The sequence below is a fragment of the Poecilia mexicana genome, unplaced genomic scaffold, assembly GCF_051168715.1.
Source record: "Poecilia mexicana isolate PSO_F unplaced genomic scaffold, ASM5116871v1 scaffold_14, whole genome shotgun sequence".
Taxonomy (NCBI): Eukaryota; Metazoa; Chordata; class Actinopteri; order Cyprinodontiformes; family Poeciliidae; genus Poecilia; species Poecilia mexicana.
In genome coordinates this window covers 1,567,690-1,593,911 of record NW_028263383.1, presented here as the reverse complement: position 1 = coordinate 1,593,911, position 26,222 = coordinate 1,567,690, and the positions used below count along the sequence as shown (strand labels likewise).

Genomic DNA, 26,222 nt, shown 5'->3' with positions numbered 1-26,222 from the left:
TCTGGACAATCAAACTACAGCACGTCTATTAGTTGTGCAGCCTGTAAAGAAATTAGATGTTTATGAAAACCATAAGAAGCTCTGTCTGCTTTTTGTTTGTCTCCAAACAAGAGGAGAACAGCAAACACGTGGAAGTAGGTGCAAATGTGTGACAAAGAAGTAACAATGGACATTAACTAGAACAAGGGAAAACGCTGGATGAATCTAAATCCAAAGTTGACATTTTATATTCACATATAATCTGTATCCAGTGAGATCTGGATTAGGGGAAAATGTGCAAAACTGGTTGTAATTTACCAACAAGAACACTTTAATCTAAACAAATGCATCCTACATTTTGTTTTAGCTGGTAAGCATCTTTAAAAAAATATATCACTCTAACACAAAATGCCAATAAACTACCTTGAGGATGTGAGTGACACTTTTTGGAACATTTTTAACAGTTTGTTTTTTTTTTTTGTTTTTTTTGCTGTATCATAGGTATTTATTGAAAATCTTTCTTTGAATTTAGTTGTCAAATCTCGCAAGTGTTGTTCAATAGTCCAATTTTAAGAAGGCTCTCCATTAATATTGAGCCACTTTCGACTATTTCAAAAATAAAAACAAAGCAAGCAAATATCATAGCCATGCTCTGGCATCTACAAAGAAAAAAAAATACTTATCCATATTTTCATCTAGAAAGAGGCGACGGCAGGAGAGGAAAAGATCTGATTAATCAATATCTGTGGAGTTATCAACAAAGATGACGTAATGTGAATACCAATGGATCATTCCTGGATGGGGAGGATGCTGTGGATCTGTAACCAGGGGCCCGCTCGCTCCCAGTGTCAGGTGTGCCCACGGCCTCCCCGCTCCCGCCGGCCCACTTGGTACAGTCCACATGCGGTTCGGAGATGTTGCCGAGGAGGTTCCACTCTTCAGCGCTCCTCAAACTGGCATGCATCCTACGCTTTGGCCAAGCAGCAGGGGACTGCACTTCTTTTGACAATGCCACTCTTTTCTGAGCGGAGGCATCTCGGACGGCAGAGCAAGAGCGCGCTCTGCTACGTTTTGTGCTTTATTTCAGGTGAGTCCGGGTTTATTTTAAGGCAGTTTATTTATTTTTATTTTATTTTTTCTTCCGGCGTACAGACAGAAGTTTTGTCAAGAAGCATCAGAGAAACCTGAGCGAACCAGCCGGTACCGACAGCCGGACGCCGCGGCGTGCTTTCGAGACGAAGTTTGTGTTTTGCGTGAGTTCAGCCGGTGTCGTTTAGAGGCTGAAACTTGGTGCCAAGTTCGCTACGGAGGAGCGGGCAAGCGGGCAAGCGGGCTGGCATCTCCGTGGTTGGCGGTGCGAGCTGGAGACACGGGGAACACGGTGACACGGAGTGATTTAAACCCTCAATTAGCGAGCGAGGAGGTCACTGCGGAGCCAGTGGCAGCCATATTAGCGTCATAAAGTGTTATATTAACGTGACGTGATGCGGCGAAGCCACCTGCTTTGACAAAAGAGTTGAGGAACTTAAATTTGAGTCACCAGACAGAGACGGTGCTGATAATACAGCCTCCCACCCCCATCACACACACGCACACACACACACACACACACACACACACACACACACACACACACACACACACACACACAGTGGGATGAGGGTCAGCCCCCATGTGCAGCCTGAGCTCATTATGGTTTAATCAAAGAGTGGGCAGTTTACTGTCTCCACCCAGAACCACGCAAGTTTGTGCCCACTGATTCTCGTGCAGCAGCAGCAACCAGAAGAGCCAGAGCTCTGGGGTTTGGGATCCAGCTTGGACTGAAAACTCGGCTCTGATCTGCCCTCAGTTCAGAACCCAGGAAGGCATAATGAATGGGATGATGTGATCCAGCAAAATGTTAGTTTCTTTCTTTTTATGTCGGATATCGTGCAAAACTATGCACAATTCCAATAGATGTATGCACCATAGCTGGTTGCTGCACACTACCCGTTAGCTGGCTGAAAGGCACCTACGTTAGCTGTGGTCAGTGCCAGGGATAACTTAAAAAAATATTATTCTACAATCTAGAGCAGATAGCCTGACTAATTTCAAGGTTTCCACCAGAAAACTTACTAAGCCAGATGGTTAAAGCACTGGGCAGTCATTCATCCAGCGGCCTGCCGTGTTTTTGAGTAAAAAAATGTTTAATGTTGACAGGAAATTTTAAAATATCACTTATGCATTATTGGAAATTAATATCTAAACACAAACTATAAAGTCTTAAAAAATACAAACATTAAAAAAAAAAACTTAAGTAAATAAGCCATGCTTATCCTGGTGGGGGCACAAGTAAAGCCTGGTGACCCGCCAGGCTTATAACACACTGGAGGAAACCCTGAATTTATTAGTTACCAGCTCAATATGTAGCAAAGTGATCTAATATGCAGGCCGGGATGTGGTTTCAATTAACTATTTTCCCTTTTTAGTGTTTGTTTATGAAAAGTTGTTTTGAAAGTTCAATTCTAGCTGTATGTTGAAGTGATCGATATATGTAGAGGTGTTTAAATGTTGAGTGGGGGTGGGTGAATGTTACTGATTTTATTTTTGTTTTTCTAGGGACAAGGACAATAGGAGAAAAAAAAATCATAATCTTTAAATTTTTAGCCTAAACTATTTTCCAATGTTTGTCTGTAGTTGGGCTTTTGGATACATAAAAACGTAGAATAGTATGAAAACTTGAAAATGCAGAAATAAAATGGAATAAAAGTAAAAAAAAAAAAAAAGAGAGAAATGTTAAGAATCCTTCATCATATTCATCATGGTTTGATCAATGTAAATATGTAAACTAGAACTAGAGACGCAATCCACATCCCTTTAAAAACGCACAGAAACAGTCATTTTAATTTAGTCCAAAACTATTCATGCTACACTTGATGGGTGGTGAACCAAATAAAAAAAAAATGCAACAGCTTTTATATTTTAATTCCTTTACAAGTTCTGCTGCCAATCATGTAAGAGTTGAGCATCTTCTGTTTCACAGTTTCTGTTTGTGCCTCACAGGATCCTCCACTTGAGTGTTGCGGAGCGTTTCCTCTGCAGTCTGCAACGACCGCAGGCCTTTGCGTACTGTGCTTAGATAAATTTTGGTGAGGATTAGAAAAGTCACCCATATATTCTTTAGCATATTATTAATATCCTGCATATCGTCTTGTTGTTAACATGAGTCATCGTTTTGCTTCAAAGCTGTTAATGAATCCACGGGTTCAAGTTTAGGGGCAGAGACGGCTGTTTTCGTAGGTCTAGTTAAAGTCTGCTGCACATTTCAATGAGAGTTTTGACCTTCTGCTTGTTTTGAATGCAAAATAGATGTGCAAACCGTTTCAATTTATACAGACAAGTTGTACAGACTTTTTTTTCCTCCCGTTTCTTCCCTTTTTTCCCCCTTTTATTCGTACAAAAACATGCACTCATCACTGTTTCCATCCTCTCTTCATTACTCTACCTTTAGGTCAAAATTCTATTAAATATTGGACTGATGACAATATGCGACTGTTCCTCAACTTGAGCTGCACAGATTTAGTGAAGAAAGTCGCATATTCATACGTTTCCTGCTCATTAAAGGCTCCATCCCTAACCTGTGGAAGTCGCTAAAGAGGGAAGATGCCTATTTTCAGTTTGAGCAACATGTTTAAAAATGAATATAAAGCAAAAAAGACAACATGGCCTGCAAAATTTATAAGATCTCTTGAAAGAGTGATGAGCAGGACAGCAAGTTGCAAAGTGTATGTAGAATCCTATATTGACTTACACCAACCCTGAAAGAGTTTGCAAATGTTGCTTTTGCAAATGCAAAGAATCGTGAGATGAAGTAAGATTATCCAGCTGTTCTTTTGTCTTACTGTGAAACTTAATCACAAAACAATTTTAGCAACATAGTTACTTGTAGAGTCTGGGTAATCCTAAATCCTTGGATTAATTAACCTTTTTAAGGCATGGTTAATATTTTAGAAATCTTAACTTTATAAGATGTTTAGCAGAGATCTTCACAATCTTTCAATTTTTCAAGCATCTTGCAGAACATCAACATGTAAAGAAAACTTAGTTACTAACTGGTCAAGAAATTAGAAGTGACTAAACATCAGTTAATTTCATATTTGTTTATTTTACTAGCTCAGACACCAACTATAAGTTGATATGTAATTAAAGCGGACATTGGAAATGATATTTTTGCTACCACAGAAGCTAAAATCTACAGTCATTCTTATTGTCTCTCTTGCACGGCTAATCGCCATCAAGGAAAATGAATGGCTCTCCTGGATTGGTTGCTTTGGAAACCCCAGCCAATAGCATCACAAGTAGCAGAGCTCACATAGGTCAACTTCCCAAAATGCATTTCTTTCAAATAGTTTATGCTCTGTGGAAGAAATCCTAATAATTATAGACAAATTTCTGTGAATAATTTGAAGATACTCTCCACAGAAAAAGTCCACAAGTTGGTGAATTAGAGAATACCGAACCGTGACTAGGCAGTGGTCCACTACATCATGAAGACTGAGTCAGTATTTTGCCACAGGTATACTCAATAAACCATTAAAACATTTCCTTAGCAGTAAGAAACTTGAAACTCTTTATATAAATTGTTCTCGGATACTTTTTTTCTCTCGTTGGAGCTATTATAAGAAATATGTTGGAAATTGGGTAACATTATCTGGACATTAACACCAAAAATCTGAGAATTAGAAAAATCCTCTTGTTTTTTTCCTTTCCTATTGATTGAACATGTTGTTTTTAATAAAACAGCTCTAGGATTGCCTGATGTTTTACACTCAGTGAATGTTCACATTTGCTTTGCCTTCTCATGTTCTAAGGAAATGGGCTTTACTGCCCACCTGGTCAATAATTTGACCTTAGCCGTGTTGCTTTACTCACAGCTCAGTGTTGCTCTAGAGTCATTCTCTGCCAAAACACAATGCACATCTATGATGCACTTTTCTGCTGGCCAAGTCTTGTTCCTCCTTAGGGATTTGCTTCTAATTAGGCACTTTGTTCTGTTTATTACAGCCATTCATAACTCGGGTCTTGACACTTGATTTAGGTAGTGAGAAAATGCTGACTCAGAAGTGACCTAACTGTTGCCTTAACAACAAAACTGCACCTAATTTAAAAAGGTTAATTGAATGCATTTGACATTAAAAACGGATTGAGATTATTTGGAGGCATGAGATCCGATACTCCTCCGCTGTCCTCCTCATCATTCACAACGAGCTCCGTCACTTCCACCCCTACACTATTACCACTTGTCCAGGAATCTCCACTTTCACCAAGACAAGCTGCCCTTTAGCAAGGTACACATACTAATACACTTACCGCCACATAAGTGGCGCACGTGGAGGTAATATTGACTAAAGTGAGAACAAGCCGAGTGTCCCCAAGGAGCAATTTGTCCTTGATGCCAGGACGATAATAAGTATAATCTGTTTTCTACTCTCCGTCAGTGAGACGCGGTGTGTTGAATTTGCAAACCTAACTGAACGCGTCTAGAGGTTTCTCTCTTTAGGTTATAATAAGAACTCCTCTCTCGGTCTCTGGGGGTTAGGAGGCAGGAATCACAGTCGCTGTGTCAAGATGGGAGGCACGTTGGATCAGTTGGAGGATACTCTGATCATCATCACTCTTCTTACTGAGCTGAGGGAAACAGGGCCACGGTTATGTAAGCTTGTCATCACGTCTCCAATAAAAATTTAATTCGGTGGCTATACCTCTTCCATTTCATATTCGGTGCAGAAGAAATTCCCACTGCTGTGACGGGATTCTTGCCCCCCGCCCCCAATTTCCACCATTCAGTATGGCTCATAATTGGCTTTTTGCAGAAGGAAGTGGATCACTTGCTCCGTATTGTTTTGTTGTTTCAAGCTGGATTTAGGTTTGGCATTTCTGTGCATTCACTAGCTAAACAAACGTTGTTCTGTTAGTGTCATGGAGGTATTTGGCTTAACCCACTTGGCGAGGGACAAGCGAGATTACAGATCGGTTTACAGTCCACTACACTGGCATTTTACCATTTTTTTTTTCCATTTGTGGGGGGATGGAGGCATGTTCAACACTGTGTACTAAAGAAAGGAAATGAATATTTAAATGAACCTACCTTTAAATGCCAACGTACAAGTACATGAAAAATATAATGCATTAAAACGTATATGTGGCATAAAGCTTGAGCCGTAATCACATGAAATGCACGTAAAACATGAAGTAATAAAGCAGATTTTAGGTTTTATGGCAAAGCTGGCAGAAGTAATGTTTTCAGTCCTGATGCATATGCTGCTCCCTCTTCAGTTTCCAATTATCTGAGGGTTTAAATGGTTCAGACCAGGCCAGAAACTCTGAAATGTCTCTGTATGTCACAGCAAGTGCACCAGTTTTTTGAATATTCACAGTTTTTAACAAATATTTATTATATTGATTGTCTACCAATGGTGATAAAAATCAGTTACTTTTATTTTGACCAGCTCTGAACAGGTCAACTTTTGAAAAATCTGATTTTTTTTTCCTCTTCTTGTTGCAAACTGATTGGATAACTCTCTCTTTTAGCTCTATTATAAATGGATAAAAATATTTTCAACATATATTTTAAAAAAAAAAGTCCGGTAAAGGATGGATGCTCACTTTAAAACTGCTGCTACCTTCAAGGAACATGTAGCATACTTTTACTGATTAATGCCAGCTGTATTTAATTGTTCAATGAGTGCAAGTCTACAGAAATGGACCAAATTATTTGTCATAAGTTTTTAAAATTTCATTGAAGAAAGGAAATCTGTATGTGAACAAGTACAAGTTGGCCTTTTAAGACGAGGCCAGAGTTCTTGTTGCAAAGTGATTTAATGCCGACGGAGAAACTTTAATCGGAAAAACTAATTGCTAACATGAACATAATGCCCTTAACACCCTTTAAACACGCTTCTTTTTAACAGTTTTGCAATAATCAGAATATTTTCTAAAACCAGTTTCTCTGGCTTAAAACTTAATAGGTTCCAGAGATGTTTTGGGGTTTATAGCACCGACACAAAAATCAACAAACTGATGGTTTGAGAGGGTTTTACTGACCACTGTGCACCTGTTCTCAGTAAGATGAGATTTACATGTCTGGGTCAGTCTAAATCAGAAATGAGATCTGCATTAAAGGAATAACAATTTCACAGCTAAGTATTGTCACACTGGCACTGCTGTTCAATTTAGCTGAGCTTCGGCAAAGGTTTTGAAGACTTCCTCAGCAGATCAGTCCGAGAGAATACACAATATTAACATTTGTAATACCAACCGAAAGCGATTGCTACTGCTTTAAAAATAGGGATACTTGCACTTTGTGCAAGTATCCCTTTCAGGGAAATTTCCAGTGACTGTGCCAGTTTCTGAAGACCTGCTCCTTTGTAGATTGAGGTTGGTCAACGACTGAACTGTTTTTGGCAAAACAACAGAAGAATATTTGGAGTCTGTTCCCATCCGAGTGCAGCCGATTTCAATTTGCAGTGATGTGTTCCTCTTGACGGCTTGTTACAATTAGGGATTTAATGAAAGACTTGAAGTGTGTGATTGTTGCTCGATGCATTTTATTATGTTAATATTCTAATTCCTGTTTTTGTATTTAAAGCTGATGTTTCTCCTCAACGCGCTCCTGCCTCTCCTCTCCCTCAGCCTTCTTTTCTTCACTTAACGATGATGTCATCGTGTTAGCATATCACTTCCCTTCCTTCCCTTTTTTTCCCCCCTACCAGATGCAGTCTGTTCTCGTCATTTGGACTTTCCTCAGCGTAGCGTTGAGCTCCAACATTTCAGTCTTGCAGCATTTCTGCCTCGTGTAGGGAGCAGAGTGCATGGGTTGGTTATATTTGGACAAAAAACGTACACAAAGTCTGATTATAATTCCTGAATTCAGGTCAGTAGGAGGGAGACTTTTTTTTTTTTCAATTAGTCTTCATGTAAGCTGTGTGGTATTTGTTCTAACCCCCAATTCTTGCTTTGGTTAAGACGTTTTTACACTGATGCCAGAATATGTCAGAGGGTTCGGACTTTAACGTCAAAAATACACTTCTCCCTGATATTTTTGACTTTTCCTTTTCAAGTATTTAAAGTATTATATTGCAGTGGTTTTGGATGAGGTTTAGTGCTCGATTCAGTACTGAATGTTTTATCTACAGTCCAAGCTTTTCTTCTCGTCATTGACTGGACAACATGCATGCATGCACTAATTCACATAAGTTAGGTCTTTTATTATTATTTTTTTTATCATTTGTTCTCAGAGGAATGGTATGTCTTACAAATAAAAGTAAATCAATTTGTCTCTCTGATCCATATTTGAGATCTCAGGATTATTGCTTCAATGACCAGCACTTTATTTTGTTTTGTAGATGACTTTATAAAGATCTACCATTCCAAGTTTCAGCTGGTGTAGCTGGCTAAACTATAAATGAAAATGCTTCATATTGTTTTACGTTTGTGGAAAAAATACTTCAGAAGAATAGCCCAAAAGTTAATTTTTTTTATTATTTTGTTGTGCACTATGTCAAGGTGGTTTTTTTTCAGCCACAGCACAGATGACCTGAAGAAAGTCCCACTCAGGTGCCCATTACCAGTACAACGAAATGAGACCGTTGAGAAATTTGTGAGGAAACGTATTGTTGGAGAAAACTAAAAGTTTCTCATTCAGGATGAGTTATGCAGCTATAGTCATAAATGGGTTTTCACCAGTCCTGTTCATTTTTATCCCAGCAGGTAAGAACGTTTTTAATCGTAAACGAGGTGTATTGTGGCCGTTGCCTTTTAAATACTCTCATCTTTGGTGAAAGGAAAAAAAAAAAACGTACTGCAGCCTTTTCTGCTGCCATTTTCTAAGTCGGTGAAATATTACACTTTTTAGGGAACAAAAGAATAAATACTACCGCGGTCCTGCTAAGTTCTTGAAGTCTGTTCAAATAAATAAAATTTGCAGAAGTTTAAGACTTAATTGTCCAGGATTTGGGTATCCTGACATTAATCTGTTTCTGAGAGCTATTTGTTTATGCAAGGGTTAATCAATTTAAATAGTTTTTATCAAACTCTATGGATCGTCTTCCAAAACAAATGCATAAATCTAAGGGGAAGCTTTCAAATGTCAATAAAATTAAACGGTGAACTTTCATTTTGATTGAGGATGTGAAAAACACTTTACGAAATTCCTTCATGTTCTTTTAAAAAAAAAGTATATTCCTGAATTACGGTTAATAAAGTTTCTAAGCCTTTTGTGATGGACGTTGTTGCGGCTAACTTGCGTTTTGGGTCCTCTTGGCAGGTGCTGTGTGCAGTCAGGTGGTGGTGCCTCAGAGAGTGAGTGCCGTGCTGGGAAAGAATGTGACTTTAGACTGCCGGGTGGAGGTTGGCACAAACCTGACTCTGACTCAGAGTTCCTGGGAGCGCCGCCTGCCTTCGGGCTCCGTAACCGTGGCGGTGTACAACCCCGAGCTTGGCACCTTCATCCCGCCGGAGTACATCAACCGCTTGCATTTCCGGTCGCCGTCCTCTCGCGATGCCACCATCGTGCTGGAAAACGTGGGCTTCTCAGACGTGGGGATCTACACCTGTAAGGTGGCTACGTTTCCTCTGGGAAACACGCAGGCCTCTACCACCATCAGCGTGCTTGGTACGTATCGTAACGTTAAGTCCTATGTTCTGTAGACTCTTGTCACACGTGGCTGACACTCTTTATTAGCCGGTGCCGTATTGTTCCACATTCTATGAATAATTTAACGAACATAAACAGCAGCAGTTTGGGAAAGATTGCTTCACCACCTCTGTTAATTCTTGACTTTAGGATTTCCATTTTAACCCAATTTAATTTGGGTTTTGGACGTCTCGTTCCAATCCCAAATATGTGATTAAGTTCCTAATGCATTTTTAAATAGTTGGTATTGGAGTCGCTGACAAGCTCAACTCCTCATATCTGTAGTTGATGGAAAGTCATTTTTATGCCTGCTGCACCCTCGGTGAGCCCTGCAGTCAGCAGGTTTTAAAAATCACAGGAAAATCTCCTTTTCTTTTCTGCACAGCTTCCAGAACCGCATCCCATGCCGTGCTCTTAACTTTTGTAGTTTCCTAGGGAACAGACAAAAGTTATGTCAAGACTGATGCCAACTTTTAAACTGATTTTCCCTTAAGGACGCTCCAGTTCTCTAAAGAATAAAGATTGACGACTCAATGTGTAAATCTGAAAGGCTCCATTTGTTTTAAAAGAGGATATTTCCATGTAAATGTAACCAGTTCAGTGATGCACAAAGTTGTTGGCTTTATGGTTCAGTATTTAAGACAAAGTGAATCAAATGTTTACAATCTCAGTTTGAATCTTTGTGTGACTGAAACATTTCTGAATGTTTGGACTGCGGGATGAGGCCGCATTCATCCGATCAGAACTTTTCACAGTTGCTCTATAGAGAAAATGACGACCAGTGGACAAAATGACAGAACGGCTCAGGAATCCGCAAAATAACTGGGCGCCAAATTTCCACATTCCTCATGGAGTTACATCTGTACATGATGCCTGGCCAATCAGATTGACTCTCAAAGTGCTTGCACATTTTCAAGCACACAAGAGTTGACAAACGAGCAACAGAGGAGAAAAGAAACTAAGAGTTTCCTTTTATGCATGAAGTGGTAGATTTCTAAAAATCACAACAGTTGGAGCCAATTAAATGCATTTTAAGTAAAATCAGTTTTTAAATGGTTTGCATGGACTAGGGTTGACCTCTTTATGTAGCTTTCTTTTCAGGGCATATTTAGCAAGACATCTTCGGAGTAAGTCACCTACCTGTAAAACATTTTATTTTTTCCCATAACTCCTTGCTGCTAAGGGAAAATCTCAAGAGCAAAGACAGAGGAACAGAAATCCTGCCGCTCAGGAAGCTCCAGTTTAGTCGGGGTCTACTACCGATCCGTGCATCAGTCATTTGTTCAGATTGTGAGCAATAACAAGTTCAAGGGCTGTGTTTTCAATTTTGCTGAGGGGATTACCCATTTTTCATTTGGGCCAGAAGTTGTCACTGCACAGAGACGCCACGTGTGCATCCACCTTGTGCGTTTTTTTACCAAACGCATCATAAAGGGGGATGGAGACGCCTATTAAAGCTGTTATTGTTTTGTGTGGTGGAATGTATGAAGGATTGAAGTTGATAGTTCAGTAATGACAAAAGTAAAATAAACGGCACAATAAAGCCTTGATGCTGTTGGTAGAATTGGTTTTATTTAGTTTTTTCTCTGGCCGTGTGTTAAACAGTGGAGCCAAAGGTCTACGTTTCCGCCGGCTCGGCCGCTCTGATCGACGGGGGCAACGACACCGTGGTGGCCACCTGCATCGCCGAGCGAGCTCGGCCCCCTGCTGAGGTGTCTTGGGAGTCCAACCTTTTCGGCCAGTCAGAGGTGCAGCTGTTTGACGACGTCAACGGCACGACCAGCACACAGGTGCGCTACATCTGGCAGCCGACGCGCCACGTCCAGGGCCACGCGCTGACCTGCGTGGTGCGTCACCCGGCGCTCCAGAGCGACTTCAGGATCCCCTACCAGCTCAACGTGCATTGTAGGTTTCCATACAATCGTCTGGATTAAGACGGATACTATTAATGTAAAACTATCATTACTGGGTTGAGAAGCTACAATTCAGCAAGTACTGCAACAGCTTTGTTTTCCTTTTTTGCTTTCTAAGCAGTTTTTCTCTTTTTATCCTCACTGTTAATGTTGTCGGCATAATTTAAACTAGCAATTCATTAAGTCTAATATTTTGAATTTTTAGACACCTGGGCAAGATGACAACATTGTATAGAATGGAGCACCCAAACGGGGACTTTATGCTAATTTTGAATGGGAAAACCTCAGCAATCTCAGCTTCAGAGTTATCATCACAGCATATCAGAAATGGTTCTTATGTTTTAAAATTGATATCAAAACCATGCTAATATATTTTGCTCAAACTGGAAATTATTGAACAAAGTTGTGTTTTAAACATGTTTTCCTCTCGCTGCAGTTGCTCCTGATATATCCGTTGTGGGGTATGACGCGGACTGGTATGTGGGCCGAGAGAACGTTCAAATGACGTGCAAAGCCAACGCCAACCCACCGGCTCATCACTTCAGATGGATCAGGTGTGTGTTTCTGTTTAAACTCAATAAGCTTTTTTTTTTTAATTATTTTTCCTGGCCCAATGTAAGGAAATCTAAATCTTTCCATCTTTTAGCACAAGATTTAGTTGCACTTTGTGGCGTTTCTGCAAATGCTCTCAACTCTGCTGACAGTTTCCTTCTATACTCCTTTTAGTCCTGTATGCTTCATAAGCGTAACCTTAAATGTAGAGCCTTTGTAGGATGTTGAGGTTAAGTAAGTTGGTTCAAAATGACAGCCAACACAGGAAAGCATTCACTTACAAAGAGCAGAACGTCAGCTGTCGCATCAATTCCCATCTAAAGGCTTTACTGAAGAGTTTTGTATGAAAGTGTAGCATAAAAAAACGTCTTTTAGTTTTCAGACATCAAAGATGCCGTCTCAGACAGCGAATGGAGAAAATAAGTTTGAAATTTTGCACTTAAACTCTAACCTGTTTACAATCGTAAAGGAACAAATCTGTGTCTATTCTGACATAAATATTACCAGTTACTTTACCTGCAGTAGATAACTTTTGGGGTATAAAGCTGAAACCCAGCCACACAATTATGCTAAGAGTGAATTTAGTGATATTAATGTTGATTTTAAAGTTAGTATAGAATATTTAGAGTGAACTTTGGTGGCTGTCCAGACTTATTCCTGTTTGCAGAATGGACAGAAGAGATACTGGTTCCCAGTCTAAACAAAGTGGAAGGAAAACATTTTTAAAAATAACTGAATCCAGAAGTCTGTGTGCATTTACTGTATGCCTTCCTTTTACAATATCTGTGAATAAAATCTGGGATCTCTTGACGGGACCTGAACAGACATTGAGAGCAGAATGGATCTAAATCCAAATGGGAATCAATGTTCAGATGTAACAAACGGGATCTGAAGAGTATGCACTACGTTGTCCATCAAATAAAATCCCAGGAAGTTGTTTCTGGTTTTAATTTGATGTGGAAAAACTTCAAGTTGTCTGTTCTTTTGTGAATGGCCTCCTGGATGAGGCTCATGCTGCTGCTTGGAATCCTTACTATAGCGTGATTCAGATTTCCTGGTGGGGTGTAGATGAAAGCGGTGCTAAGGCTCAAAGTAACTTGCGTCTCCCTAAAAGTGAGCTCACTGTGTCTGACAACAAACAGAGCCTGGTTTCTATTCTTGGCAGGCCTCTGCTTACTGCAGGGAGGTGCCTCCAAAATGCATAAAAGCGATATAAAACTTCTCTTAAATGCAAACGACAGAAACATGCGTTCATGTTTTTTAATTAAATATGGTTATTGCGTGTCTTGTCTTCTCGTGGTGCCCTGGGCAACAGCCCTCGTGACTCGTATTAAAACCTGCCACTGCCTCAAAGCAAATTAAAGCTGCTGTACGTAACTTTTATTAAAAAAATAAGTTTTAACATGTTGAAACTATCCCCATGTCGTGATGGTATAATACGAGACAGATAATCTGTGAAAAGATCAATATACTCCACCTCCACCCTGTGCTGTCTGAAGAAATGCACCGCTCCCTGTCACAAACAGTCGGATCCAGGAGGACTGTCTCAGTGCTGTCAATCAACCTCATGAACTCGCTTCTCAATGTGCTAACGGCGGAGAAACAACTCGTCGTTACAGGAAAACTGCTTACGTCGGTGGCTACGCTAACTAGCTTGAGCATTTGTGACACTGACGCTGCTGATGGAGAGAAGCTGTAGCGTAGCAGAGAGGTGGGGTGTGAGCAGCGTGCACATTGTCATGATTGACAGCACTATGACTCTCCTCCTGGAAGAAGACAGAGGAGCCCCAGTTAATTTTTTTTTTCAGATTGTTTCATATTCTACAGTCACAACATAGTGTCAGTTTCAACAGATATGTAAAAAAAAAAAAATAGATTTTCCATAAAAGTTGCATAGTGCAGTTTTTACAAGCTACATAAACCTATAAAATGCTTCTTCAGATCAGCTGTTATTACTAGTTTCTGCTGGTGGTTTGTTTCCGGCTTGTCTCTGATGTTCTTCCCTTCTGTGTGCGTTTTGCAGATTGGACAGTGAAATGCCAGACGGCGTGGAAACGAGGAACAGCACGTTGCTTTTCCTGCGTCCCCTTCATCGGAATGACTCTGGCGTTTACAGGTGCGAGGTTGCCAACGACATTAACCTCCGCAGTCGAGATGTGCGCATCCTCATACAAGGTGAGCCGAGTTTATAGACGGGAACACAGCTGACTCCCAGGAAGCTCTGTGCATGCGTGTTCGTCATTGAGGGCATGACACTGACCTTGTCCTTCGAGCTGAAATGTGACACTGTGCCACTCTGAAGCTTTGTGTACAAACTGAACGTATGAAGCAGTCCGTGATGCGGTGTGCTGGAAATGATCTCAGATTTGGACCTAGCTGCATGCAGATTAGCCGTGATTCGCATGAGGCCTCCAGATGTTCAAACAGGGAGTCCCTAGGTCAAACAGCTGCCATTACTTAATTCCTCTTAAAGACCACAGTGCACTGCTTTTCTGCTCTGTCCTGTTGACTTGATGCTGAGGTATGTCATATCTCTGATGTGCATTGTGAGCATGCTCCTCTGGCCTCTCCAAGTCTCTCTCGCCTGTGGAAACTCTCGTCTTGAATGAATCTCAAAGCTGTGATTATTATGGGTTTTTTTTTCCTTTTTAAGTTTCTTTCCTTCTTGTGTTTCTTTTATTTCTGCATGTGTCATGCAAGTAAGAAGCAAAAGCCTGCAGCCTCACTGTGAGATGATGTCCCAGATTCATAAAACATTAACTAGTCCTTTTCAACTCTTATTTATTATTTATCATCCATATTTCATTTTCCTTTGAGAGGACCTGTACGTGCGTGTTTTGTGTGTGCACGTGTCGGTGTTCCCTTCGCTGTATGTGTCGTTGTGGGTTTGCTCGTCTCGTTGTAGAGTTTACGCTCTTGAATACAACAAACCTCTGGGTTCATGTTTCAGGTTTCTAAGCTGGGAGTCTTTGCCTCACATTTGGCCCTGCGCTGAAGTTACAGTATCAAAGTGATTTTTTTTTTCTTTCCATTACTTTAACTGCTTGTGATTATAGCCTTTGGGTTGCCTGTCTGTGGGTATAACCACTAACCCACTTTCCATAAGGAGAGTTTTCTCCGGTGTGGGGAAAGTATACACACAAAATAGGGGCTTGAAAATAATTACATGTGTGCGCTCATGATTAGATATCCAGGTGCAAGGGATGACCCTTACTAGCCTTTTTAAGTATAGTAAAAGTATTTTATTTTTAAATAATGTTTTTTGTGGTTTATTTTTTTGTAATACTCCTTTGTGTAACAGTTTGTAAATCTTAAAATTTCTCTAGTTTGTGACTCTTTGTCTCATAGTACCTCTAACCTGGAGCCAATGGTATTAGAGGGAGAGCAGCATTAATATAATGTTGTTAGAAAGGAACGTCGAATAAAGGGAATAACAGTTTGGTTTGCTTTTCTCTGCAGACGTAACCAGAATTTGGCCAGTGATCATTCAACTCATTTCCAGCTTGACTGGATCTGACTAGTGGCCAGCCGGTCAAAAAAAACGTAAAAATCCCAAAAAGTTTTGACGAGTCAGCACAATGCATTTACTAATAACACTCTTCAGTGTGAATGCTGTTCCTGAGTGAAGACTCAAACTCATGTTCAGAGTCTCTAAGGTTGCATGTAGGAAATTGGACTGGAAACGTAATTGTGTAAATTTAAAGCAGAACACTGCAATAATAGTGTTAATTACAATCAACCTACTTTTGTTTTTGACTCTTAACCACTCTTTTTTTTTTTTTTTATCTTTAGCATCTCAACCTCTAAAATTGTGCCTAAAATTTGAACCAAAAGGCGAAATACATTATTGGTTTGCATAATTTAACGGTCCAGGAAAACACTGGACGCCGGCAAGCAGCCGGTTGTGGTTGCGACGTCACACACATTGATATTGCAAAGCATATTGCCATTCGGTGTACTGTGCAGCCCGAGTAGGAAGCTATTTAAAACTGAACAGCATTTTCTATTTTCTGCTGTTCATTCAGAGCTAAACTTTAGCGAGCGCTGGTCATTTCGCTCCTTCATCATTTCATGCTTTTGCAGTTTTAGCAGTTCCCGTAAAGGAGCAGTCTACCATAGGACATAGATCCATACTTACCTAGGGGATGTTTTGTTGAATTGGCAAAAAAGCAATCTGAGCCACAGTCGACTTCAGGGGATATTAGAAAAGGCTGAATGCATTACAGTCTTTCTTTGGAGGGTTCGACCTCTGTTACGGGACATGCTGGGTTTAGAAATATTACCAAAGTTTTAGAAATATCAGGTCTGCATCATCTGGAAAGGGAATGCTGTACTAAACATGCTAACTATATAACTTTTGAAATAATCTTTTGGCTGTGCAGTGGCAGAGAGGTTAGTATGTCGTCTTGCATAAGAAGCTCCTGTGTTTGGATCCCGTTTCTGTTCTCTCTGCGGTTTCTCTCCTGGTACTCTAGCTTTCTTCTTACAGTTCAAAACCACGGATAGATATCTGTCTATGTAAATAGCTGGTTGTCAAGGCGACCTGCAGCACAGCACGCCAAATGATTTAACTGAAACTTTCAAGATTTATGGTTAAATAGTGTTATCAAACATTAGCTGTGACCTTCTTCCAGCAGCTGCTAGCAGCAGCAGCAGCATGTTCAGTACCTCCATGGAGACGCCAGGAGTTTTTGATTAACGGCTTAAGTAAGAGAAAGTGTTTTAGGAGAGAGCAGTTTCTTTCCTCTGTCGCTTTTTAATGCCTTTTAGTGAATAATCAGGCTGTGAAGAGCCTGAAATCAAAGCAATAGGATGTTTTATAACTCAGACTATTGTTTTAGAGGATGCAGGATTTATACGGGGAAAGTGCTCAAGCCGTTATATAAATAACATTCCCGCCTGCTGACAGTTCAGCAACAGATGACGAGGAATTTCCAGAGACGTCCGACACAGAAAATATGGCTTTAAAATGTGAATGTTTTTATTTGCGTGCTGAGCATCCACTTGATGGCCCTAAAGTTGACTGAGCTCTATATTGCAGGAAAAAGGAAATGGTGCTAGTCCTCCCTTTTTTTAAATTTATTTATTTTCTTTTGTGCAAAAGTCACATCCAAGCTCATTCATTCTTTTTTTGCGTGACAGGATAAAATGTTCTTTAAGACAACACATTTTAAAAACCATTAATTGTGAATTATTGTTGGAAGACAAAAGCTGCAACTCAACTGAACTGTGAATTTTGTGAACATTTCCACTCATGTAGAGAAAAATTTGTCCTTCAAACAGACCAAAGAGAAAGATGATGCGACAGCCACTGCTGGCATTTCAGGGTGTTGATGTTTTTAATTTTAGTGATGAAAATAACTTATGACTTTTCCATCATAAACTTGTTTTTTTTTAAGTACTTCTGAAAGGTTGCTGACTATAAACCAAAACTTTGCTGTACTCAATTCAATCTTCCTGTTATCTGCTAAAGTCGGATCGGGGGCGATGTTCACCAAAACGCCCCACTGCAAGATATAAATTTACATCCGGTGGCAGACGGCTACAAAACAACCAAAACGGAAATGTAGGGAATAGTGAAGGAGCAACATGACCAGCAATTCTTGTTCAGCTCGCTATTGAACATCCAAAAATGTTCCTTATTCTAAATGGCAGCTTTTTTTGGTTTTCTACAAATTTGTTAAAAAACCAACAAAAAAATGCACTGAAAGTAAAGTATGGTGCAATCAATAATTGGAAAAATCGATCTATTGATGCTGGCTGGTTAAGATAAGTTATTTTCAACACGGATCTACTAATTAGTTTTTTTACAACGACTTTCTTCATCTTCTCACAAAGTCGATGACCTTGATTTGAAGTAAAGCCCAGAAAACGAAGCTTAAGACAGAAGTACATCGTTTGGTGTCTCGTTGTTCCCAAACTCCTAACTTTCTCGCAGCTTTAGAAACCCGTGGCCACTATAAGCATATAGACCTTAGATTAGTTGATTATCTGTCCCTTCTTAGTGAAATGCTGATGTAGATGCCATTGACATTTTCTGCTTCTGTCTGTTCATCTCTCCCCTTTCGCCCTCCATCCCCCTCTCACCCTGTTCCCTTCCATTAGATCCTCCTACCATGCCTTCCACCATTACCGCTCCTGTCCTAACCGGCTCTTCCTCCTCCACCTTTGTGGTCGATAAGGGCCACGTCCTCCTGAGCTCCCCCACACTTGAAGCCCTGCCCGAAAGTAATCTTGGTTCCATAGTGGGTGGAGCTGTGGGCGGGGCCTTGTCCCTGCTTCTGGTGTTGTCTGTGGTCGGCGTGTGTTACCTACGGAAACCGCAGACTTTTCACGGCATCTACTACGCCAAGCAGAACCACGGCACTGCTGATCTGCAGAAGGCCGCCGGGCAACACGAACTGCGGCCCACGAAGGCTGGCAGCGGTGCTAGCACCCGGGATCATGACCGGGAGGAGTGGGGCGACCGCGAGCTCAAGCACGAACGAGACCAGCATCGCTATAACGAGTACAACGGGGAAAAGTATCCCGTTAACGGCTACACGAGGGCCATGAGGGAGAGCGGCCGCCTCAACCAGCAACAGACTCCCCGTCAGGAACACGCACAGTTTTCTAGTCCACAGCGGCCCAGGTGCGCCAGATACCCTCACCCACCTAAACGGCAGGGAAACGGCTCCCCCTACCTGTCGGATGACTGCTACGACAGCGGGGCCGACGGCGATTACGTGTCGCACACAGACGGCTCGCTCATCTCACGTAGAGAGTGGTACGTTTGATAAGCTGGATGGTTCTGCAGGAGCAGAAATGCAACTAAGGTTTTGTTTATGAAGAAAACACCTTATTGTACGTGTACACACACCTCAGTTCTAGTTCTCTGCAGCTGGTTTGTTTCCAACTCTTTGGGACTGGATGGTTTGGACTTGGAAACACTGGGAACTCTTCAGTCAGTGTAACATCTTGGTACCTTTATCTGTATAGAAATGAAGTGTGTGCTGTTGCTGCCTTACTACATGGACTGCCACAGTTGATTTAGCATGAATGTCTTTTGAGTTGAAGCCCTGGTGGCTCCTGATAGGTGGCTGCAACAACAATCAAATTATGTTTCAAGCTTTTTCCAGCTGATCATTTCATGCCAACTTTACCAGACTCTGTTGGTTAAAAATGACTCATTTGTTTTGTTAAAATTATCCCAAGAAAATGAGTTGCTTGCAAAGTTCTGTAGCTTCTTGTAAATACATTACTTTAAGTTTCATCTTTATGTTTTGCAAAGATGCTTGATTGAGATTGAAGTACAACATCAGTGAAGCCCTGTAGATAGCTGAACAGTCATTGCTAAAATGTTTCATTTGGTTTAAAATCATTTGGTTGCTGTGAAATTTTTAGTTACAAAATGTTTACTCAAATTAGGTTGTCATGTACTTTATGAGTATTTATGGAGGAGATTCAGAATTTTGCATGGCTCGCCAACCATTTGGTATCTCTTTCTGAGCTGAACGGGTCGGTTGAGCCGATGTGGGACGTACCTAACTTGTTAGCTTTGTCGTGTTTGCACCTGTTTACAAAACCACTAATATTTTCCCTCTGTTTTAAACCAACTTACAGGATTTAAGCAAATAATTTCCTGCACAGGAAGTTCGTTATGCACTAGATTTGTCTCCGTTAACGAATCTGATGGCTTTTGAACTTTAACAGCGATGAAGTGTATTGCACTGCCTGTCCCACAAAACTCAATGACTCATTACACTAATTAGTTTTCATTTGGTCTGCTCTTATGTAAATCACGAGGTAAAAATGTGGGACATAACATGGCTGTAAATGAACTTAAGGAACATTCATCCTGAACTGATGCAGGACAACTTTCGTTTTTCGTTGATCATTAATCCGATGCCATAAAACGAAATAGCAGGGAAATTACTTCCATGATATTTTTAGCTTTTCCTGGGAAAAGTTCCAGGTTAGTTATCCTCATCAGTTAGCCAAGCATGTTCACAGTATCCTGCCGCCTTTTTGTATAATGATGGCTCTGTTTAAGAGTTTGGTCGCTGGCATCAAAAGCATGCCATCAGCAGGATATTGTTTGAAGCAGGCTACTGCAAGGCAACCACCACACGCTGGCCTCCTCATCAAAAACTGCTTTGTTGCATAATTAATTTAGATTTTTCACATTTCATTTTTCTTTTTTTTTTGTCGTAACACTTTTCCACACAAACCACCAACAGTTTTCTTTTCTCCTGTCTGAGCAATTTTACATCATGTGTTGCAGATACAAGCAGAGGCAGTAATAGATGGTAGTTGTTCTCTAACATTCATTCATCCATAGAGCAGAAAAACTTAAACAATGTAGATGCATCAGGTCTGTTTCTCACCTGACTACCGGCACTTTTACTCTTTCACTGCACAGAGACGGAAAATAGTCAGTTGCACTCGTAAAACTGAAACTACAAAAAAATATAACGCTTGAAAATAACACTTTGTTTTTTGTAAATTTACTTGCCAGTTTATACTCTTGAACATGAGTACTGTGACTTATTTTTATTTTTTGTTTTGTTTTTGTACTTGTCAGTGTTATTGGGCTTCACAGCTCCAGTAGTTCAGGTCTCAAACATTCACAAATTAATGTGATGTAAAGTTTTTGTACGCAGAAGAAAAAGCAAAAAAACAAAACAAAAACGGTATCCTAGCACTTGTACCCATTTACTTGACCACATGGAGGAAATCCAAATATTTTTCTTTTCATGTACACTAATTATGAATAAATGCCAACTTTATTAGTATGATCACACCTTTACGGCGCGAGCTGCCAGATGCCGACTCTGTCGAACTTGTATTTAGAAGTAGGGAAGCATTGCCTCACATAAATAACAGTATCATCAGCGTATATAGATAAAATGTATCACTGTTGTGTACAGGGTAGACTAAAATAGAAGAGATGCTTTATTATCAGTAACGGTTGTTAAAATGGGGAAAAAAGTGTAATACAAATTACTTGTCTGGTTGTGAATTTTGTGCAGTGACTAGGCTGCTGAGAGAGAAAACGACCACTTACTGTTGTCAGCAAAGTAGTAGTATTACAATTTATAGAAAGAAGGTGCACACTTTCATAATACCAGAAAAAAACTTGATCTCTGCTTATATAAAAAAAAAAACTTGAGGTAAAAATTCCCATTAAGTTTGCTGCTGCTATGTTAAATCTATTTGAAATGGTTTTTTTTTTTTTTATTGATTTTTTGATAAATCAGTCCTTATCTTTCACAATTGTCCAACTAAACAGAAATGTATGCTGTAAAGACGATTTCAGCTGCCGGGTTAAACGGCCACTTCTTCTCCCTATTGGATTCGTATTGCGTACATGTGGAAAACAGGAAGCACGGCACTCTGAACCCTACTTGTGCTCGCTCCTATATGCACTGAGGAGGAGATTCCTTTAATCGATACGTTTTCAGCTCGGCTCCTCTGTTTCCAGCTCCACGCCTGGATCGATGAAGTTCTTTTGTAACCGAAGTTTTGTATCCAGATCATCAGTAACCTCACCTAAGTTGAGAAATACAACTAGTGCCTTAGATACTTTTTTTGTTTGTTTGGTTGTTTGTTGCTTATGATGGATGTGACGTATTTTCTCTGAATTGTATTTGATTTTGATTTCACTTAGTGCCAGGAGGAATTCTTAGTGCCATATTCACCCAGACGGAGGATGTTGGTTGTATATTTGCAAACCTAGAGGCATTAAAAAAAAAACACTCAGTAAAAGCTTTGAATGAATTTTCCTGTGAAATGAGAGATCTTTAAAGGGGGTTGGTTTATGTAATGTCACCATTGTTTAAAAAAAAAAAAATCTTCAGTGTCACATTAATTTAAAAGAAAAAACTTTTTTCTTTTTTGTATATACAGCAGAAAATGTAAGATTGTGGGAAGGAAAAAAAAAGTCAGTGAAAGCAGTGGAGCATTATTTTGTCAATCCTTTTGAGAAACTATTGTTCAATAAAGCACCTTAGCACCTGTGAGTTTCTTCTTCTCTCTGGAGTGTTTTCAGCTTGCCATTACTCAGACTGCTCAGACTCAGCCTCTTTGTTCATCTATAAATGACATCATCTCAAGCTCCCCAACGCATACTGCTGCATAACTCCCCCACCCCAGCCCCACCCCCTCCAAAAAAGAAAAAAAAGAGAGAAAAATCCAGCGTGTGTATTTGGGACGCTCCACATGATGTAATTCGGAAGCCTTTTTTTTTTTTCTTCTTCCTCCTCCTCCTCTCTCACTTCATCTACTTCATCTCATCTTTGTTTCTATTTAGGCTGAGGATTTATAGTTTTTCCTGTACTGCTGAGCTGTCGGTCTCTGGTATTTCTGTGGTCAGTGTAGACCCTCCTAACGCTCGCCCCTCTCCCCTCCATCAGTTCCCCGCTCGCTTCGTCTCAGGACAGGGAGGCCTTCGCTCCTCTCCTCTCCTCCGCCCCGCTGTCTTTCTCCCCGACGTCTGCCAGCTGGTAAAATTAAACGCTGAGTGTTTCCGACTGGCCCAAAGTCCCCACTCTCCAGCCCATTGACTGTCCCCATGGCAACAAGCTCATCTGGAGCTGCTGATGGAGGCTGTTGTCCGTACCTGGCCACAGAAAGCGGTGGGAGAGGGGCCTGCCGCGGAGCGGAGAGGTTAAATGGGGGGGACAAAAACTGGAGAGAATTAGATGCTCGTTGTGAAAATCTTCCATTTATTCCCCCCCGCCCGCCGCTCAGAGGGTAGAAACCACACCGCCGTGTGACCTTGACTCTTCAAAGGTCACACTTCAAAAGTCTTCATTTCAGCCGACCTGTCCTGCCGCGGAAGGGTTTCCATCTCGGCCGCGGCGGTCGTCACTCTGACCTCAAAGTAGGGCAGGCTCGCACTCCGTCTCGATCTGAAAATAAAATGCCGGAGCAGCTCGGTAACTGTAATGATGTCAGCCGGCGACGCTCTGAGTTTGTTTTGAGACACTTGTGTAGAAGATCAGCAGATTTGCTTTTCGCCTGCGACACAACAGTTTCCAAGGATACTTTTCACGACACACAAAGGGACTAAGCGAACGTCTCAGCCGGCACAGAGGGATGCAGCGCTGACAAGAGCGCGTGTGAGGGAGAGGCTTTGATATCATCTCCTCCCCCCCCAGCACCCTGAAAGAGGTGGGCGCAAATACGAACCCATTATTAAAACTTTCCGCCCCTATCTCCAGCCTCTGTCCCCTGGCCTGCTCATCGTAAGAGAAATAAAAACACGTTTACTCTTGCTTAGGCCTCTTTGGTTAATTCATAAGTCTGCTTCGCTGACCCTCCCCGAGCAACACTGTGCACTTCTGTTGGCCTCAGTGCTGCTGCTGCTTCGTTTTTCCTGTTGTTGCTGGAGAGGCATGCAAAGGACAGAAGGGAGCCAAATCCCAGTGTGGGCACAGTTGATCCACCAGTGATCCAAACCGCTCTCTGGGTGGATGGTGTTTAAAGCAAAACTGCTTGTAAAAAGTTAAACTGTTGTGACTTTTAAACAAAGACTACATAAGCTGTAAATGGACTTCAGGGAAGAGCAGGTCTATGTATGTGAAGGTGCATCTTTAAAATGAATACACACACTGAATTACAGGAATTAGTTTTTGATCGCCAACTCAAATTGTAGTTGGGTTCTATGAGATCTGAATATTTTATAAGACCAATAAGACAAAATTGTCCTAAATTTAGCGGCCTAATGTGCTGTTGGTTTCTGAGATTTTATTTTTTTAGCCTCCTTTATGTTGCCAGTCAGGTGGGCTCTAGATGGCGGTTTCTTGGTCATCAGGCCTGACAATAATTTAAAAAGAAAAGTGCTTCCTTTCTATCATCTTGGATGGATCATTTCCCTTAAGAAATAAAATAATTGCAAACATTATTTTTGGATTTACTCAAATTACCTTTGATACTATTAAAATCTGACAGAAAAAATACTTTTTTTTAATTCTGACTGGACTTTGATTCACAATCCCCCTCAAGCCTGTGGTTATCAGAGTTTCTTGTTCATATTTTTATCTTCCACTAAACTTCCCCTTAATGTTTTCTTGATGCAGCCCTCTGTGAACAGCCAGCTTCTTTTTTATAATTTGACATCCCAGTAGAGGATGTCTGTCTGGACAACTGTCACTTCACCTGTTGAAGTGTTTAAATCACTTACTTTTCTTGGAAACTGAATTCTGGGTTTTGTTTTGTTTGTAGCTAAATGAACAACTGAAATGCATCATTCCATTAGGAATAGCTTCATTATATTATCCTAATTTATTGAGGCCCTTTTTCTCTCCAAGCATGGCGACTTTAACCCAGTTGTGTCCTTCCTCTGTCTTTCTCTCTCTCTAAAAGTCAGCCTTAATGCCTGTGGACAGGCAATAAAGCAGACACCTTGATAAGGTACATTCTTAAAGTCAATTCGATCAACTCAAGAGGCCCTTTTTGTTGTAGTTCACCAGCCATCAAAGGTAATGAAAAGCTTATTAGCCGTTACAGGACGGCATGAAAAGAGGGAGCAAAGGAGGGAGGAAAAAAGTGACTTTCAGTGCAACTATTCAATCTGCATGGTAATTAAACTGTTATTTAAAATTCTCATCTCAGCACGTTATTGATTTTGCCCCCACCTTAGCGACCAAACTAAGTGGAATTGACCATTCCACGTTTTGCCTCCTTCTGTCCTTGTTTGTCCTCCACTTCTTCCTACAGTGGCCTATATTCACAAGCTTTGGGCCAATCGCATCTTATTTGGGCAAAGCCTTCATCTGCGTCTCTTTTAATACATCTTAATCGTGATTAATCCTAATCCTCTCAGTGGACAACATGCAGCATATGCAGACATATGGTCTAACAAAGCTAATTCGTCCAACAATGGAAAAGCACCCAAAACACCAATGGGGCCAAGAGAGGTAACGACTGTCCAAATCAAAATGAATTTGATTTAAACATAAGCAGCAGACACTGCTTCACACGCGGTGAAACAATTTAAACTGTTTGTCCAAAAGTAATAAAATCTACTTCTCAGCATCTTGAATGCTCAGCGGCAGGTTTTAGTCTGCAAGTTGTATTGAAAAGATTTTTAAAAAGTAATGTTTTGGGTCTTTTTTTTTTTTTTGTCTTTAGCTGCAGTTACTTAGTCACGCTTTCGTTTTCAGAAGACAGGTGTATAATTTTGTTCAATTAAGTGAGTAGTAAGTGATTTTAAGTGTTAAACTGTGACAACATGCACTTATTGAATCGCTGGTAAGGATATGCAAAAAGCGTGCAAATAAATTTATATTCCATTGCAGTAACTGGATCTTGCATATCTAAACGTATTTAGGAATCCAGTCTTTAATGCTCGTACATATATGAAGTGGGTAAAATCCCACATTGAGCAGGACTGGTAACAAAATCAGTATGATCCGACAGAGAAAGATGTTTTTGACTATTCCCAACATCATCAGGAGTCTTGGGTCGTCTTTTATGCCCTGATCACTTCAGTTCATCATAAAGGTTTTCTGTAGAAGTTTGTAAAAGACATTGACATTCATGAAATGATTCTATTTACCTGTGTGTTTTAGATCATTGTCCTCCCGAAATATCCTGTGATTTACCCATTTTCAGGTTCAAAATATTTACAATGTTCTCATATTTCTAGGAGTCAATGATGCCTTGTACGCTAACAAAGTTAGCATCACAAATCTTTCAGTGTACCCTTTTTTTTTTACATTTTCATGGTTTGTTTCAGACCAAACACACCTTAAGTGTTGCTGAAAACTTGAAAACTCATCTTTCATCAACTAAACCACGCAGTTCCTCTTAAAGTCCCACTAGGATTAAACTTTTAACTTTCATATTTGTTTGTCTTACTTTTTTTTTTTCTGACACTGCTACAAGCAAATAGCTGGCATGTAGATGATGAATTTAAATCATTTTGTAGAAGAAAAATCTCTCTTGAAAATGAGATTTATTCTGTAGAAATAAAGAAAAAATCATAAATAAAAATAGATAGTTGAAGACCCCAAACCTGAGTTTTTTTTATTATTTCTTTTTTTACTTCAGCTCACCATCCTGCTCACTGAGAGTGGCAGCAGAATAAATATGGCTCCCCATCCAATGTATTGGCCAGT

At 40.4% G+C, this 26,222-nt stretch overlaps 1 protein-coding gene across 1 annotated transcript; it reads left to right on the top strand.

Annotated features, from left to right (window-relative positions):
- Positions 1-353: 353 nt before the first annotated feature.
- nectin3b (nectin cell adhesion molecule 3b) lies at positions 354-22,118 on the top strand. Its single transcript, XM_014989230.2, has 6 exons — positions 354-1,066; positions 9,284-9,631; positions 11,258-11,557; positions 12,002-12,119; positions 14,141-14,292; positions 18,223-22,118. Exons 1-6 carry the CDS (start codon positions 763-765, stop codon positions 18,891-18,893), a joined length of 1,893 nt encoding a protein of 630 aa, XP_014844716.2. The 5' UTR covers positions 354-762; the 3' UTR covers positions 18,894-22,118.
- The last annotated feature ends 4,104 nt before the right edge of the window (positions 22,119-26,222 follow it).

What these genes read in the sequence shown, in the direction of transcription:
- nectin3b (XM_014989230.2), top strand. Translation starts at nt 763, where the DNA reads ATGGATCATTCCTGGATGGGGAGGATGCTGTGGATCTGTAACCAGGGG. An exon ending in CATCACTTCAGATGGATCAG is followed by an intron (nt 12,120 to 14,140) that starts GTGTGTGTTTCT and finishes TGCGTTTTGCAG; the next exon opens with ATTGGACAGTGAAATGCCAG. An exon ending in TGTGCGCATCCTCATACAAG is followed by an intron (nt 14,293 to 18,222) that starts GTGAGCCGAGTT and finishes CCCTTCCATTAG; the next exon opens with ATCCTCCTACCATGCCTTCC.